The sequence below is a fragment of the Aquarana catesbeiana genome, linkage group LG03 (assembly GCF_042186555.1).
Source record: "Aquarana catesbeiana isolate 2022-GZ linkage group LG03, ASM4218655v1, whole genome shotgun sequence".
NCBI lineage: Eukaryota > Metazoa > Chordata > Amphibia > Anura > Ranidae > Aquarana > Aquarana catesbeiana.
In genome coordinates this window covers 294,826,969-294,845,389 of record NC_133326.1, presented here as the reverse complement: position 1 = coordinate 294,845,389, position 18,421 = coordinate 294,826,969, and the positions used below count along the sequence as shown (strand labels likewise).

Here is an 18,421-nt window from a genome sequence, read left to right as displayed (position 1 = left end):
CAATTAATAAAAACCCCAGTGGTGATTAAATACCACCAGATTAAATACCACCAAAAGAAAACTCTTATCTATCTAAAAAAAAAAAAATGTCCTATGAGTACAATGTTGTATGACCGCGCAATTGTCATTCAAAGTGTGACAGCTGAAGTGCCCAGTAGGAAAACGCTGTACAAAAATGTCTAGCAATAAACAAATGTCTAATCCCTCTCCATTCTATCCAGAACTAGAAAAAGTGTTACCTTTAGTAATACTTTCATTTGTTCACATAAGACTTTGTATGTGCTTGTGACGGAGAAGACTGAGGCACTCCTTGTCAGGTAATAGAGAGGAAACAGATGAATATTTGATGTGCTCACTGAGGTCTCCTCCCACAATGTGTCTAGAGTCTCCGCCCCTCAGCTCAGACCCCGCCCCCTCACTGCTAGGCCACTCGCTTGACTGGCACCGGAGCCGTGCTGCGACTGAACATGGAAGAAAAGATAGAGCTAGAAGAGACCCACATATCTCTACCGGATAGGGAGGAGGGCGGCTCACCGGCGGGGGATACCGACGAAGAATGTGACAGCTTAACAGACGTTGGAGAAGACGAGGTTTGCTAGGAGGGAGGGGGATGGACGTTACTGGGTGCCTCTATGGTTGCTAGGAAACCAAGCACGCTGTACACAATGGAGGTGACACCGTGCTGTACATACACAGTGCTGACCATAGAGGTGACACCGTGCTGTACATACACAGGGCTGACCATAGAGCTGACACCGTGCTGTACATACACAGTGCTGACCATAGAGGTGACACCGTGCCGTATATACACAGTGCTGACCATAGAGGTGACACCGTGCTGTATATACACAGTGCTGACCATAGAGGTGACACCGTGCTGTACATACACAGTGCTGACCATAGAGGTGACACCGTGCTGTACATACACAGTGCTGACCATAGAGCTGACACCGTGCTGTACATACACAGTGCTGACCATAGAGGTGACACCGTGCTGTACATACACAGTGCTGACCATAGAGGTGACACCGTGCTGTACATACACAGTGCTGACCATAGAGGTGACACCGTGCTGTACATACACAGTGCTGACCATAGAGGTGACACCGTGCTGTACATACACAATGCTGACCATAGAGGTGACACCGTGCTGTATATACACAATGCTGACCATAGAGGTGACACCGTGCTGTACATACCCAGTGCTGACCATAGAGGAGATACTGTGCTGTATATACACAGTGCTGACCATAGAGGTGACACCGTGCTGTATATACACAGTGCTGACCATAGAGGTGACACCGTGCCGTATATACACAGTGCTGACCATAGAGGTGACACCGTGCCGTATATACACAGTGCTGACCATAGTGGTGACACCGTGCTGTACATACACAGTGCTGACCATAGAGGTGACACCGTGCTGTATATACACAGTGCTGACCATAGAGGTGACACCGTGCTGTATATACACAGTGCTGACCATAGAGGTGACACCGTGCTGTATATACACAGTGCTGACCATAGAGGTGACACCGTGCTGTATATACACAGTGCTGACCATAGAGGTGACACCGTGCTGTATATACACAGTGCTGACCATAGAGGTGACACCGTGCTGTATATACACAGTGCTGACCATAGAGGTGACACCGTGCTGTATATACACAGTGCTGACCATAGAGGTGACACCGTGCTGTACATACACAGTGCTGACCATAGAGGTGACACCGTGCTGTACATACACAGTGCTGACCATAGAGGTGACACCGTGCTGTATATACACAGTGCTGACCATAGAGGTGACACCGTGCTGTATATACACAGTGCTGACCATAGAGGTGACACCGTGCTGTACATACACAGTGCTGACCATAGAGGTGACACCGTGCTGTACATACACAGTGCTGACCATAGAGGTGACACCGTGCTGTATATACACAGTGTTGACCATAGAGGTGACACCGTGCTGTACATACACAGTGCTGACCATAGAGGTGACACCGTGCTGTACATACACAGTGCTGACCATAGTGGTGACACCGTGCTGTACATACACAGTGCTGACCATAGAGGTGACACCGTGCTGTACATACACAGTGCTGACCATAGAGGAGATACTGTGCTGTACATACACAGTGCTGACCATAGAGGTGACACCGTGCTGTATATACACAGTGCTGACCATAGTGTTGACACCGTGCTGTACATACACAGTGCTGACCATAGAGGTGACACCGTGCTGTACATACACAATGCTGACCATAGAGGTGACACCGTGCTGTACATACACAGTGCTGACCATAGAGGTGACACCGTGCTGTATATACACAGTGTTGACCATAGAGGTGACACCGTGCTGTACATACACAGTGCTGACCATAGAGGTGACACCGTGCTGTACATACACAGTGCTGACCATAGTGGTGACACCGTGCTGTACATACACAGTGCTGACCATAGAGGTGACACCGTGCTGTACATACACAGTGCTGACCATAGTGGTGACACCGTGCTGTACATACACAGTGCTGACCATAGAGGTGACACCGTGCTGTACATACACAGTGCTGACCATAGAGGAGATACTGTGCTGTACATACACAGTGCTGACCATAGAGGTGACACCGTGCTGTACATACACAGTGCTGACCATAGAGGTGACACCGTGCTGTATATACACAGTGCTGACCATAGAGGTGACACCGTGCTGTACATACACAGTGCTGACCATAGAGGTGACACCGTGCTGTACATACACAGTGCTGACCATAGAGGTGACACCGTGCTGTATATACACAGTGCTGACCATAGAGGTGACACTGTGCTGTACATACACAATGCTGACCATAGAGGTGACACCGTGCTGTACATACACAGTGCTAACCATAGAGGTGACACCCTGCTGTACATACACAGTGCTGACCATAGAGGTGACACCCTGCTGTACATACACAGTGCTGACCATAGAGGTGACACCCTGCTGTACATACACAGTGCTGACCATAGAGGTGACACCGTGCTGTATATACACAGTGTTGACCATAGAGGTGACACCGTGCTGTACATACACAGTGCTGACCATAGAGGTGACACCGTGCTGTATATACACAGTGCTGACCATAGTGGTGACACTGTGCTGTATATACACAGTGCTGACCATAGTGGTGACACCGTGCTGTATATACACAGTGCTGACCATAGAGGTGACACCGTGCTGTAAATACACAGTGCTGACCATAGAGGTGACACCGTGCTGTATATACACAGTGCTGACCATAGAGGTGACACCGTGCTGTATATACACAGTGCTGACCATAGAGGTGACACCGTGCTGTATATACACAGTGCTGACCATAGAGGTGACACCGTGCTGTACATACACAGTGCTGACCATAGAGGTGACACCGTGCTGTACATACACAGTGCTGACCATAGAGGTGACACCGTGCTGTACATACACAGTGCTGACCATAGAGGTGACACCGTGCTGTACATACACAGTGCTGACCATAGAGGTGACACCGTGCTGTATATACACAGTGCTGACCATAGAGGTGACACCGTGCTGTACATACACAGTGCTGACCATAGAGGTGACACCGTGCTGTACATACACAGTGCTGACCATAGAGGTGACACCGTGCTGTACATACACAGTGCTGACCATAGAGGTGACACCGTGCTGTACATACACAGTGCTGACCATAGAGGTGACACCGTGCTGTACATACACAGTGCTGACCATAGAGGTGACACCGTGCTGTATATACACAGTGCTGACCATAGAGGTGACACCGTGCTGTATATACACAGTGCTGACCATAGAGGTGACACCGTGCTGTACATACACAGGGCTGACCATAGAGGTGACACCGTGCTGTACATACACAGTGCTGACCATAGAGGTGACACCGTGCTGTACATACACAGTGCTGACCATAGAGGTGACACCGTGATGTATATACACAGTGCTGACCATAGAGGTGACACCATGCTGTATATACACAGTGCTGACCATAGAGGTGACACCGTGCTGTATATACTCAGTGCTGACCATAGAGGTGACACCGTGCTGTACATACACAGGGCTGACCATAGAGGTGACACCGTGCTGTACATACACAGTGCTGACCATAGAGGTGACACTGTGCTGTACATACACAATGCTGACCATAGAGGTGACACCGTGCTGTACATACACAGTGCTGACCATAGAGGTGACACTGTGCTGTACATACACAATGCTGACCATAGAGGTGACACCGTGCTGTACATACACAGTGCTAACCATAGAGGTGACACCCTGCTGTACATACACAGTGCTGACCATAGAGGTGACACCGTGCTGTACATACACAGTGCTGACCATAGAGGTGACACCGTGCTGTACATACACAGTGCTGACCATAGAGGTGACACCGTGCTGTACATACACAGTGCTGACCATAGAGGTGACACCGTGCTGTACATACACAGTGCTGACCATAGAGGTGACACCGTGCTGTATATACACAGTGCTGACCATAGAGGTGACACCGTGCTGTACATACACAGTGCTGACCATAGAGGTGACACCGTGCTGTACATACACAGTGCTGACCATAGAGGTGACACCGTGCTGTACATACACAGTGCTGACCATAGAGGTGACACCGTGCTGTACATACACAGTGCTGACCATAGAGGTGACACCGTGCTGTACATACACAGTGCTGACCATAGAGGTGACACCGTGCTGTACATACACAGTGCTGACCATAGAGGTGACACCGTGCTGTACATACACAGTGCTGACCATAGAGGTGACACCGTGCTGTATATACACAATGCTGACCATAGAGGTGACACCGTGCTGTACATACACAGTGCTGACCATAGAGGAGATACTGTGCTGTATATACACAGTGCTGACCATAGAGGTGACACCGTGCTGTACATACACAGGGCTGACCATAGAGCTGACACCGTGCTGTACATACACAGTGCTGACCATAGAGGTGACACCGTGCCGTATATACACAGTGCTGACCATAGAGGTGACACCGTGCTGTATATACACAGTGCTGACCATAGAGGTGACACCGTGCTGTACATACACAGTGCTGACCATAGAGGTGACACCGTGCTGTACATACACAGTGCTGACCATAGAGCTGACACCGTGCTGTACATACACAGTGCTGACCATAGAGGTGACACCGTGCTGTACATACACAGTGCTGACCATAGAGGTGACACCGTGCTGTACATACACAGTGCTGACCATAGAGGTGACACCGTGCTGTACATACACAGTGCTGACCATAGAGGTGACACCGTGCTGTACATACACAATGCTGACCATAGAGGTGACACCGTGCTGTATATACACAATGCTGACCATAGAGGTGACACCGTGCTGTACATACCCAGTGCTGACCATAGAGGAGATACTGTGCTGTATATACACAGTGCTGACCATAGAGGTGACACCGTGCTGTATATACACAGTGCTGACCATAGAGGTGACACCGTGCCGTATATACACAGTGCTGACCATAGAGGTGACACCGTGCCGTATATACACAGTGCTGACCATAGTGGTGACACCGTGCTGTACATACACAGTGCTGACCATAGAGGTGACACCGTGCTGTATATACACAGTGCTGACCATAGAGGTGACACCGTGCTGTATATACACAGTGCTGACCATAGAGGTGACACCGTGCTGTATATACACAGTGCTGACCATAGAGGTGACACCGTGCTGTATATACACAGTGCTGACCATAGAGGTGACACCGTGCTGTATATACACAGTGCTGACCATAGAGGTGACACCGTGCTGTATATACACAGTGCTGACCATAGAGGTGACACCGTGCTGTATATACACAGTGCTGACCATAGAGGTGACACCGTGCTGTACATACACAGTGCTGACCATAGAGGTGACACCGTGCTGTACATACACAGTGCTGACCATAGAGGTGACACCGTGCTGTATATACACAGTGCTGACCATAGAGGTGACACCGTGCTGTATATACACAGTGCTGACCATAGAGGTGACACCGTGCTGTACATACACAGTGCTGACCATAGAGGTGACACCGTGCTGTACATACACAGTGCTGACCATAGAGGTGACACCGTGCTGTATATACACAGTGTTGACCATAGAGGTGACACCGTGCTGTACATACACAGTGCTGACCATAGAGGTGACACCGTGCTGTACATACACAGTGCTGACCATAGTGGTGACACCGTGCTGTACATACACAGTGCTGACCATAGAGGTGACACCGTGCTGTACATACACAGTGCTGACCATAGAGGAGATACTGTGCTGTACATACACAGTGCTGACCATAGAGGTGACACCGTGCTGTATATACACAGTGCTGACCATAGTGTTGACACCGTGCTGTACATACACAGTGCTGACCATAGAGGTGACACCGTGCTGTACATACACAATGCTGACCATAGAGGTGACACCGTGCTGTACATACACAGTGCTGACCATAGAGGTGACACCGTGCTGTATATACACAGTGTTGACCATAGAGGTGACACCGTGCTGTACATACACAGTGCTGACCATAGAGGTGACACCGTGCTGTACATACACAGTGCTGACCATAGTGGTGACACCGTGCTGTACATACACAGTGCTGACCATAGAGGTGACACCGTGCTGTACATACACAGTGCTGACCATAGTGGTGACACCGTGCTGTACATACACAGTGCTGACCATAGAGGTGACACCGTGCTGTACATACACAGTGCTGACCATAGAGGAGATACTGTGCTGTACATACACAGTGCTGACCATAGAGGTGACACCGTGCTGTACATACACAGTGCTGACCATAGAGGTGACACCGTGCTGTATATACACAGTGCTGACCATAGAGGTGACACCGTGCTGTACATACACAGTGCTGACCATAGAGGTGACACCGTGCTGTACATACACAGTGCTGACCATAGAGGTGACACCGTGCTGTATATACACAGTGCTGACCATAGAGGTGACACTGTGCTGTACATACACAATGCTGACCATAGAGGTGACACCGTGCTGTACATACACAGTGCTAACCATAGAGGTGACACCCTGCTGTACATACACAGTGCTGACCATAGAGGTGACACCCTGCTGTACATACACAGTGCTGACCATAGAGGTGACACCCTGCTGTACATACACAGTGCTGACCATAGAGGTGACACCGTGCTGTATATACACAGTGTTGACCATAGAGGTGACACCGTGCTGTACATACACAGTGCTGACCATAGAGGTGACACCGTGCTGTATATACACAGTGCTGACCATAGTGGTGACACTGTGCTGTATATACACAGTGCTGACCATAGTGGTGACACCGTGCTGTATATACACAGTGCTGACCATAGAGGTGACACCGTGCTGTAAATACACAGTGCTGACCATAGAGGTGACACCGTGCTGTATATACACAGTGCTGACCATAGAGGTGACACCGTGCTGTATATACACAGTGCTGACCATAGAGGTGACACCGTGCTGTATATACACAGTGCTGACCATAGAGGTGACACCGTGCTGTACATACACAGTGCTGACCATAGAGGTGACACCGTGCTGTACATACACAGTGCTGACCATAGAGGTGACACCGTGCTGTACATACACAGTGCTGACCATAGAGGTGACACCGTGCTGTACATACACAGTGCTGACCATAGAGGTGACACCGTGCTGTATATACACAGTGCTGACCATAGAGGTGACACCGTGCTGTACATACACAGTGCTGACCATAGAGGTGACACCGTGCTGTACATACACAGTGCTGACCATAGAGGTGACACCGTGCTGTACATACACAGTGCTGACCATAGAGGTGACACCGTGCTGTACATACACAGTGCTGACCATAGAGGTGACACCGTGCTGTACATACACAGTGCTGACCATAGAGGTGACACCGTGCTGTATATACACAGTGCTGACCATAGAGGTGACACCGTGCTGTATATACACAGTGCTGACCATAGAGGTGACACCGTGCTGTACATACACAGGGCTGACCATAGAGGTGACACCGTGCTGTACATACACAGTGCTGACCATAGAGGTGACACCGTGCTGTACATACACAGTGCTGACCATAGAGGTGACACCGTGATGTATATACACAGTGCTGACCATAGAGGTGACACCATGCTGTATATACACAGTGCTGACCATAGAGGTGACACCGTGCTGTATATACTCAGTGCTGACCATAGAGGTGACACCGTGCTGTACATACACAGGGCTGACCATAGAGGTGACACCGTGCTGTACATACACAGTGCTGACCATAGAGGTGACACTGTGCTGTACATACACAATGCTGACCATAGAGGTGACACCGTGCTGTACATACACAGTGCTGACCATAGAGGTGACACTGTGCTGTACATACACAATGCTGACCATAGAGGTGACACCGTGCTGTACATACACAGTGCTAACCATAGAGGTGACACCCTGCTGTACATACACAGTGCTGACCATAGAGGTGACACCGTGCTGTACATACACAGTGCTGACCATAGAGGTGACACCGTGCTGTACATACACAGTGCTGACCATAGAGGTGACACCGTGCTGTACATACACAGTGCTGACCATAGAGGTGACACCGTGCTGTACATACACAGTGCTGACCATAGAGGTGACACCGTGCTGTATATACACAGTGCTGACCATAGAGGTGACACCGTGCTGTACATACACAGTGCTGACCATAGAGGTGACACCGTGCTGTACATACACAGTGCTGACCATAGAGGTGACACCGTGCTGTACATACACAGTGCTGACCATAGAGGTGACACCGTGCTGTACATACACAGTGCTGACCATAGAGGTGACACCGTGCTGTACATACACAGTGCTGACCATAGAGGTGACACCGTGCTGTACATACACAGTGCTGACCATAGAGGTGACACCGTGCTGTACATACACAGTGCTGACCATAGAGGTGACACCGTGCTGTATATACACAATGCTGACCATAGAGGTGACACCGTGCTGTACATACACAGTGCTGACCATAGAGGAGATACTGTGCTGTATATACACAGTGCTGACCATAGAGGTGACACCGTGCTGTATATACACAGTGCTGACCATAGAGGTGACACCGTGCCGTATATACACAGTGCTGACCATAGAGGTGACACCGTGCTGTATATACACAGTGCTGACCATAGAGGTGACACCGTGCTGTATATACACAGTGCTGACCATAGAGGTGACACCGTGCTGTATATACACAGTGCTGACCATAGAGGTGACACCGTGCTGTATATACACAGTGCTGACCATAGAGGTGACACCGTGCTGTATGTACACAGTGCTGACCATAGAGGTGACACCGTGCTGTACATACACAGTGCTGACCATAGAGGTGACACCGTGCTGTACATACACAGTGCTGACCATAGAGGTGACACCGTGCTGTATATACACAGTGCTGACCATAGAGGTGACACCGTGCTGTATATACACAGTGCTGACCATAGAGGTGACACCGTGCTGTATATACACAGTGCTGACCATAGAGGTGACACCGTGCTGTACATACACAGTGCTGACCATAGAGGTGACACCGTGCTGTACATACACAGTGCTGACCATAGAGGTGACACCGTGCTGTATATACACAGTGTTGACCATAGAGGTGACACCGTGCTGTACATACACAGTGCTGACCATAGAGGTGACACCGTGCTGTACATACACAGTGCTGACCATAGTGGTGACACCGTGCTGTACATACACAGTGCTGACCATAGAGGTGACACCGTGCTGTACATACACAGTGCTGACCATAGTGGTGACACCGTGCTGTACATACACAGTGCTGACCATAGAGGTGACACCGTGCTGTACATACACAGTGCTGACCATAGAGGAGATACTGTGCTGTACATACACAGTGCTGACCATAGTGTTGACACCGTGCTGTACATACACAGTGCTGACCATAGAGGTGACACCGTGCTGTACATACACAATGCTGACCATAGAGGTGACACCGTGCTGTACATACACAGTGCTGACCATAGAGGTGACACCGTGCTGTACATACACAGTGCTGACCATAGAGGTGACACCGTGCTGTACATACACAGTGCTGACCATAGAGGTGACACCGTGCTGTACATACACAGTGCTGACCATAGAGGTGACACCGTGCTGTACATACACAGTGCTGACCATAGAGGTGACACCGTGCTGTACATACACAGTGCTGACCATAGAGGTGACACCGTGCTGTATATACACAGTGTTGACCATAGAGGTGACACCGTGCTGTACATACACAGTGCTGACCATAGAGGTGACACCGTGCTGTACATACACAGTGCTGACCATAGTGGTGACACCGTGCTGTACATACACAGTGCTGACCATAGAGGTGACACCGTGCTGTACATACACAGTGCTGACCATAGTGGTGACACCGTGCTGTACATACACAGTGCTGACCATAGAGGTGACACCGTGCTGTACATACACAGTGCTGACCATAGAGGAGATACTGTGCTGTACATACACAGTGCTGACCATAGTGTTGACACCGTGCTGTACATACACAGTGCTGACCATAGAGGTGACACCGTGCTGTACATACACAATGCTGACCATAGAGGTGACACCGTGCTGTACATACACAGTGCTGACCATAGAGGTGACACCGTGCTGTACATACACAGTGCTGACCATAGAGGTGACACCGTGCTGTACATACACAGTGCTGACCATAGAGGTGACACCGTGCTGTACATACACAGTGCTGACCATAGAGGTGACACCGTGCTGTACATACACAGTGCTGACCATAGAGGTGACACCGTGCTGTACATACACAGTGCTGACCATAGAGGTGACACCGTGCTGTACATACACAGTGCTGACCATAGAGGTGACACCGTGCTGTACATACACAGTGCTGACCATAGAGGTGACACCGTGCTGTACATACACAGTGCTGACCATAGAGGTGACACCGTGCTGTATATACACAGTGCTGACCATAGAGGTGACACTGTGCTGTACATACACAATGCTGACCATAGAGGTGACACCGTGCTGTACATACACAGTGCTAACCATAGAGGTGACACCCTGCTGTACATACACAGTGCTGACCATAGAGGTGACACCCTGCTGTACATACACAGTGCTGACCATAGAGGTGACACCGTGCTGTATATACACAGTGTTGACCATAGAGGTGACACCGTGCTGTACATACACAGTGCTGACCATAGAGGTGACACCGTGCTGTATATACACAGTGCTGACCATAGTGGTGACACTGTGCTGTATATACACAGTGCTGACCATAGTGGTGACACCGTGCTGTATATACACAGTGCTGACCATAGAGGTGACACCGTGCTGTAAATACACAGTGCTGACCATAGAGGTGACACCGTGCTGTACATACACAGTGCTGACCATAGAGGTGACACCGTGCTGTATATACACAGTGCTGACCATAGAGGTGACACCGTGCTGTATATACACAGTGCTGACCATAGAGGTGACACCGTGCTGTACATACACAGTGCTGACCATAGAGGTGACACCGTGCTGTACATACACAGTGCTGACCATAGAGGTGACACCGTGCTGTACATACACAGTGCTGACCATAGAGGTGACACCGTGCTGTACATACACAGTGCTGACCATAGAGGTGACACCGTGCTGTACATACACAGTGCTGACCATAGAGGTGACACCGTGCTGTACATACACAGTGCTGACCATAGAGGTGACACCGTGCTGTATATACACAGTGCTGACCATAGAGGTGACACCGTGCTGTACATACACAGTGCTGACCATAGAGGTGACACCGTGCTGTACATACACAGTGCTGACCATAGAGGTGACACCGTGCTGTACATACACAGTGCTGACCATAGAGGTGACACCGTGCTGTACATACACAGTGCTGACCATAGAGGTGACACTGTGCTGTACATACACAGTGCTGACCATAGAGGTGACACCGTGCTGTATATACACAGTGCTGACCATAGAGGTGACACCGTGCTGTATATACACAGTGCTGACCATAGAGGTGACACCGTGCTGTACATACACAGGGCTGACCATAGAGGTGACACCGTGCTGTACATACACAGTGCTGACCATAGAGGTGACACCGTGCTGTACATACACAGTGCTGACCATAGAGGTGACACCGTGATGTATATACACAGTGCTGACCATAGAGGTGACACCATGCTGTATATACACAGTGCTGACCATAGAGGTGACACCGTGCTGTATATACTCAGTGCTGACCATAGAGGTGACACCGTGCTGTACATACACAGGGCTGACCATAGAGGTGACACCGTGCTGTACATACACAGTGCTGACCATAGAGGTGACACTGTGCTGTACATACACAATGCTGACCATAGAGGTGACACCGTGCTGTACATACACAGTGCTGACCATAGAGGTGACACTGTGCTGTACATACACAATGCTGACCATAGAGGTGACACCGTGCTGTACATACACAGTGCTAACCATAGAGGTGACACCCTGCTGTACATACACAGTGCTGACCATAGAGGTGACACCGTGCTGTACATACACAGTGCTGACCATAGAGGTGACACCGTGCTGTACATACACAGTGCTGACCATAGAGGTGACACCGTGCTGTACATACACAGTGCTGACCATAGAGGTGACACCGTGCTGTACATACACAGTGCTGACCATAGAGGTGACACCGTGCTGTATATACACAGTGCTGACCATAGAGGTGACACCGTGCTGTACATACACAGTGCTGACCATAGAGGTGACACCGTGCTGTACATACACAGTGCTGACCATAGAGGTGACACCGTGCTGTACATACACAGTGCTGACCATAGAGGTGACACCGTGCTGTACATACACAGTGCTGACCATAGAGGTGACACCGTGCTGTACATACACAGTGCTGACCATAGAGGTGACACCGTGCTGTACATACACAGTGCTGACCATAGAGGTGACACCGTGCTGTATATACACAGTGCTGACCATAGAGGTGACACCGTGCTGTACATACACAGGGCTGACCATAGAGGTGACACCGTGCTGTACATACACAGTGCTGACCATAGAGGTGACACCGTGCTGTACATACACAGTGCTGACCATAGAGGTGACACCGTGATGTATATACACAGTGCTGACCATAGAGGTGACACCATGCTGTATATACACAGTGCTGACCATAGAGGTGACACCGTGCTGTATATACTCAGTGCTGACCATAGAGGTGACACCGTGCTGTACATACACAGGGCTGACCATAGAGGTGACACCGTGCTGTACATACACAGTGCTGACCATAGAGGTGACACTGTGCTGTACATACACAATGCTGACCATAGAGGTGACACCGTGCTGTACATACACAGTGCTGACCATAGAGGTGACACTGTGCTGTACATACACAATGCTGACCATAGAGGTGACACCGTGCTGTACATACACAGTGCTAACCATAGAGGTGACACCCTGCTGTACATACACAGTGCTGACCATAGAGGTGACACCGTGCTGTACATACACAGTGCTAACCATAGAGGTGACACCCTGCTGTACATACACAGTGCTGACCATAGAGGTGACACCGTGCTGTATATACACAGTGCTGACCATAGTGGTGACACCGTGCTGTATATACACAGTGCTGACCATAGTGGTGACACCGTGCTGTATATACACAGTGCTGACCATAGAGGTGACACCGTGTTGTCAATACACAGTGCTGACCATAGAGGTGACACCGTGCTGTACATACACAGTGCTGACCATAGAGGTGACACCGTGCTGTAAATACACAGTGCTGACCATAGAGGTGACACCGTGCTTTACATACACAGTGCTGACCATAGAGGAGACACCGTGCTGTATATATACAGTGCTGACCATAGAGGTGACACTGTGCTGTATATACACAGTGCTTACCATAGAGGTGACACCGTGCTGTACATACACAGTGCTGACCATAGAGGTGACACCGTGCTTTACATACACAGTGCTGACCATAGAGGAGACACCGTGCTGTATATATACAGTGCTGACCATAGAGGTGACACTGTGCTGTATATACACAGTGCTTACCATAGAGGTGACACCGTGCTGTACATACACAGTGCTGACCATAGAGGAGACACCGTGCTGTATATATACAGTGCTGACCATAGAGGTGACACCGTGCTGTATATACACAGTGCTGACCACAGTGTTGACACTATATAGAGTACAGTAACCTCCTCTATCTGGTTTCATGAGTCTGTCATGTAACCCAATGGGGTTGATTTACATTGAACTTGGAGGAGAAGAGCATCCTTACTTTGCAAAGTGAATTTTCTCCTTTAGCTTAAAGAAGTTGTAAAGGCATTCTATGCATTCAAATAAAAAGCCTTCTGTGTGCAGCAGCCCCCCCAGCATGTCCTAATACTTACTTGAGCCCCATCTCTGTCCAGCGATGACACGAGTGCCTCGGCCATCCGGGACTCACCCCCCCAGATTGGCTGAGACACAGCAGCGGCGCCATTGGCTCTCGGGGCTGTCAATCAAAGTCATCCAATCAGGGGACAGAGGGGGTGGGGCCGAACGACAGCTCCGTGTCTGAATGGATACATGGAGTGGCAGCTCGGCCCGTGTGCCCCCATAGCAAACTGCTTGCTGTGGGGGCACTCGACAAGAGGGAGGAGCCAGGAGCAGCGAAAGAGGGACCCAAGAAGAGAAGGATCTGGGGTGCAAAACCACTGCAACAGAGCAGGTAAGTATAACATGTTTGTTATTTAAAAAAAAAAACAAGACTTTACGATCACTTTAATAAACAGGGTGAAGCTCTGCTGACTTCAATCATGTGTTGTTTTCTTTCCTTTCCTTGCACGTGATTGGATATTCTTGGCAAAGTGAGTTTTCACCATCTTAACATGTGAACATGCTCTTCCTCTTTAGTAAATTAACTCCAATGTGTTTTGGTTGGCAAACACAATCAGTCTTCTTCAACTATACCTATTTTTATTGCACACCTATATTTATAATTTCCTATGCAGTATGCCATCATATGTCATCCTAAAAGAGGTTTTCCTGACATCTCTGTACAAGGAGTGTTTCAAGTAGTTGCTTTTTCAAGGATGTAAAAAGATACTAAACCTCCCTTGAGTAGAGAAAATAATAAATATAGTACATGATCACTTGTGTTACTATTACTTCCTGTCCCCAATTGTGTGCAATCTTTACAGCATTACCAGTCTATGAAAGTTCTTCTGGTGCCACCTCAACATGTGCACACTTATGGCCTAGTGCCATGTGTGTGGGATGCATGCTGTGTCTGGCACTGTGCCTAGCCAGCACATGCACAGTAGGGTCTACTAGTGCTGTGCCTGACCGCCGCTTGTGCAGTACTGTGCATAGCATGCATCAACCAGATCTCAAAGATAGTGGCCTCTACTGGGCATGTCAGTTAAATGCCAGCAGTCCTACTGCTGTGCACATGGTGCACCCCGGAGAGCGATAAAAAGACATCAAAATGTAAAAAATGGGGGCAAGAAAAAATGGTTTCACACTATTTGATTGGAGCCTAATGTTCAGTAAAGGGCAGTTTTACTTTTAGTATGACTACTTCAAAGTGATCCTGTGCCTAGACTATGCATATTCAATTATTTATATGTTCTGGACAAACAATAAAAGCATCTTTCAAAACAAGTCCTCAATCATCTCAGTAGCTATAAACATTGTGGAAAAATTATTTGAAGACTAGGGAGGTGAATGGAGATACATTACATGAGACTGCTAGATTTACTGATTTTATAGCCCTTTTACAAAAACTATTGAGTTCTGCTTGTGATACTTTTCTGTTACTATTTGCTCTAACATCCAAATTTTCAGGACAAGCTTTTGGGGTGTGCCCCCTTCTTCAATCTCTAATACACAGTACTAATACACAAAGTTTTAGTAGAATGTTAATAAGTCAATCCCTGAGGGCAAAAAAACCCACAAATATACACAGCAATAGTAATTAAACTTGGATAGTTAGTGAGATAAGGCAAGCAACCACCCAGCCATAGACTAAAATTAATCAGCAGGAATTTTCATTCTGATTATGACGTCACAAATGAAGGAAACAAGCCTTGCAACAAAAAATGCTGCAAATTTACAAAATTACAGGACAAAAAAAAAAATGAATTTATGCAGACATGCCATTGAGGAACATAAGGAAGATGATTTCTACACACCTGTGGGACGTTATACTGTATCATCTCACAACCAGACCACACTATAGAAGACGTGAATGTTTTGGTTCTTAAAGGGAACTTCAGAACTACTCAGGAAAGGAACACATTTGAACTAAGGCAGGCCATAGATTATGCAATTTTCTTTTCCTCCCTTATGGGTGGAAGGAAAGAAAATTGCTTGATTCTCCCACCAATACAATCAGTGTTGATGGGGGAATCCCTCGTGCAGTGCTACTGCATTCTGCTGGCAGGGAGCCTTCCCTGCTAGAAGAACACAATGATTAGTGTTGCCGGCTATAGCCAGCAGCACTAATCGTTTGGGAAAAACCTGACTGGCTGGTTGCTCACAAGTCAGTTTGTAGATCAACTTGTGTACAACCAGGATGGCCATACATGGACCGAAATCTGGCCAGTCCCTGCTGAACTGGTCGAATATCTATCCATGTATGACTGGCCTAAGAATAATTCTAATAAGAGACTAAACGTAGACTTATCCAACAGTGTTATGACCTGTTATGATCCAGGAGTCACAGAGTCACCTCTGTGACTCTTCTCCCTCCGATTCCATAGCTCTCTCCCTGTTATGATGGGTTGTAAATCTTTGATGATCATTCTTATCCATTCCTGTGCTGGATTGTATGTGGTTACTAGAGGTACATGATTATTTTTTTTGTTCTCTTTGTATTGGAGGAGGATTTTCTTTCGCTTCTCAAGGTCGTGTTTATGCTGTTGTTGATGGTTTTGTCTTTGTAACCTTTCTTATGGAAAGGAGTCTGCTAGTGTTCTGAGATGGTTATCTCTGTCTTCTGGGTCTGAGCGTATTTGGTCATATCCGAAGACCTGGCTGTGTATGATGCCCAGTTTGGTAAAGCTTGTCCTGAAAATTTGGATGTTAATGCAAATAAAAAAAAGTATCACAAACAGTACTCTTTTCTTTTATTTTAACAAGTGCACAGCTACAATCACCTCAAGCCCCTTTACAAATCAATGCTCCCACATTTGTGCTCCCTACATCCCCCTTAATTACTAGTGACACATTTGCTATATCTCTCAGCAAAATCCAGTATAAAAAAGTTAGAGGAAAAACACAAAAAGTAAAAGGGATAGGCAGAAATGAAAGAAATCAAGGCATGGAACTACTAGATGACAGATAAAGATTACGGTGAGCACCCAGGCAAGGTAAAACAGACTACTGTCTACAAGGCTCCTCAAGGGCTGCACTGTAAGTGCCAAATGGCCCCTGGGCCATAGGTTGAATTAATTAATTAATGTCTACTCAAGTGTGTCTGATTATTTTTCATGATTATGTGGGACAGTGTCCTGTGTGTGATTTGTTGGGGGAGGCAGGGGGTAAATAACCTAAGGGTGAAAAAATGTATAAATCCGGCTTTAGCATGGGGTTCTCTCTATATCAAAGTTCTGTAGGTGCTAATGTGGGAAAAAATCATAAAAAAGGATTTCTAGTTAAAACTTTTGTGTGTGGTTTTTGCTTAAAGTTTCCACTTGTATGATTATTTGAGGCATTCTAATGCAGTATTTTATTATGCTTGTGTTTTTTATCAGGTCATAGATGAGCTCCCAGATTCTGTTATCTCGTGTTTGCAGTTTCTTAAACAAAGAAATGAAAATGCAGAGAAACTAATTCTGCAAGATTTGGAATACGAATCTTGGAAATGTGATCACATAACAGGTGCCTAATTTTATGTATTAATATTTTTATTATTCTTGTACATGTCATTATAAGCTGGTTCTATCAAACTGTTTTAGATTGTAATGTTTTTTTAAACAAAGATGGATGAAATACAGTAGAAAATTAAACTTCACATTAAACCTAAATTTAGTGTGCACTCCACTGAAAGATGAAAAAGATGAAAAGTAATCTCTAGTGAATGTAGAATCTGTCATTTAAGTATCAGTTCCTTGGGGTCAACTGAATCTATGGTGGATCCTTGCCACATTCAGTGTAAAGCTGGCTATAGACGGTTCGAATCTCAGCCGGTTCAGCAGGAACCAGCCAAGATTCGAACCATGTATTGGCAAGCTGAATGTATCCAAGTTGATCGATCCATCAATGTGGGTACAACCAACCTACATG

The 18,421-nt window shown here is 47.6% G+C and overlaps 1 protein-coding gene across 1 annotated transcript in view; it reads left to right on the top strand.

The window, feature by feature from the left end:
• Positions 1–374: 374 nt before the first annotated feature.
• The window catches only part of LRRIQ1 (leucine rich repeats and IQ motif containing 1), a 318,462-nt gene continuing 300,415 nt past the window's right edge, over positions 375–18,421 (top strand). Inside the window, exons 1-2 of the mRNA XM_073620214.1 lie at positions 375–590; positions 17,890–18,016. Coding sequence (XP_073476315.1) covers positions 468–590; positions 17,890–18,016 — 250 coding nt within the window. The 5' untranslated portion in view covers positions 375–467. The remainder of the gene's footprint in view (positions 591–17,889; positions 18,017–18,421) is intronic.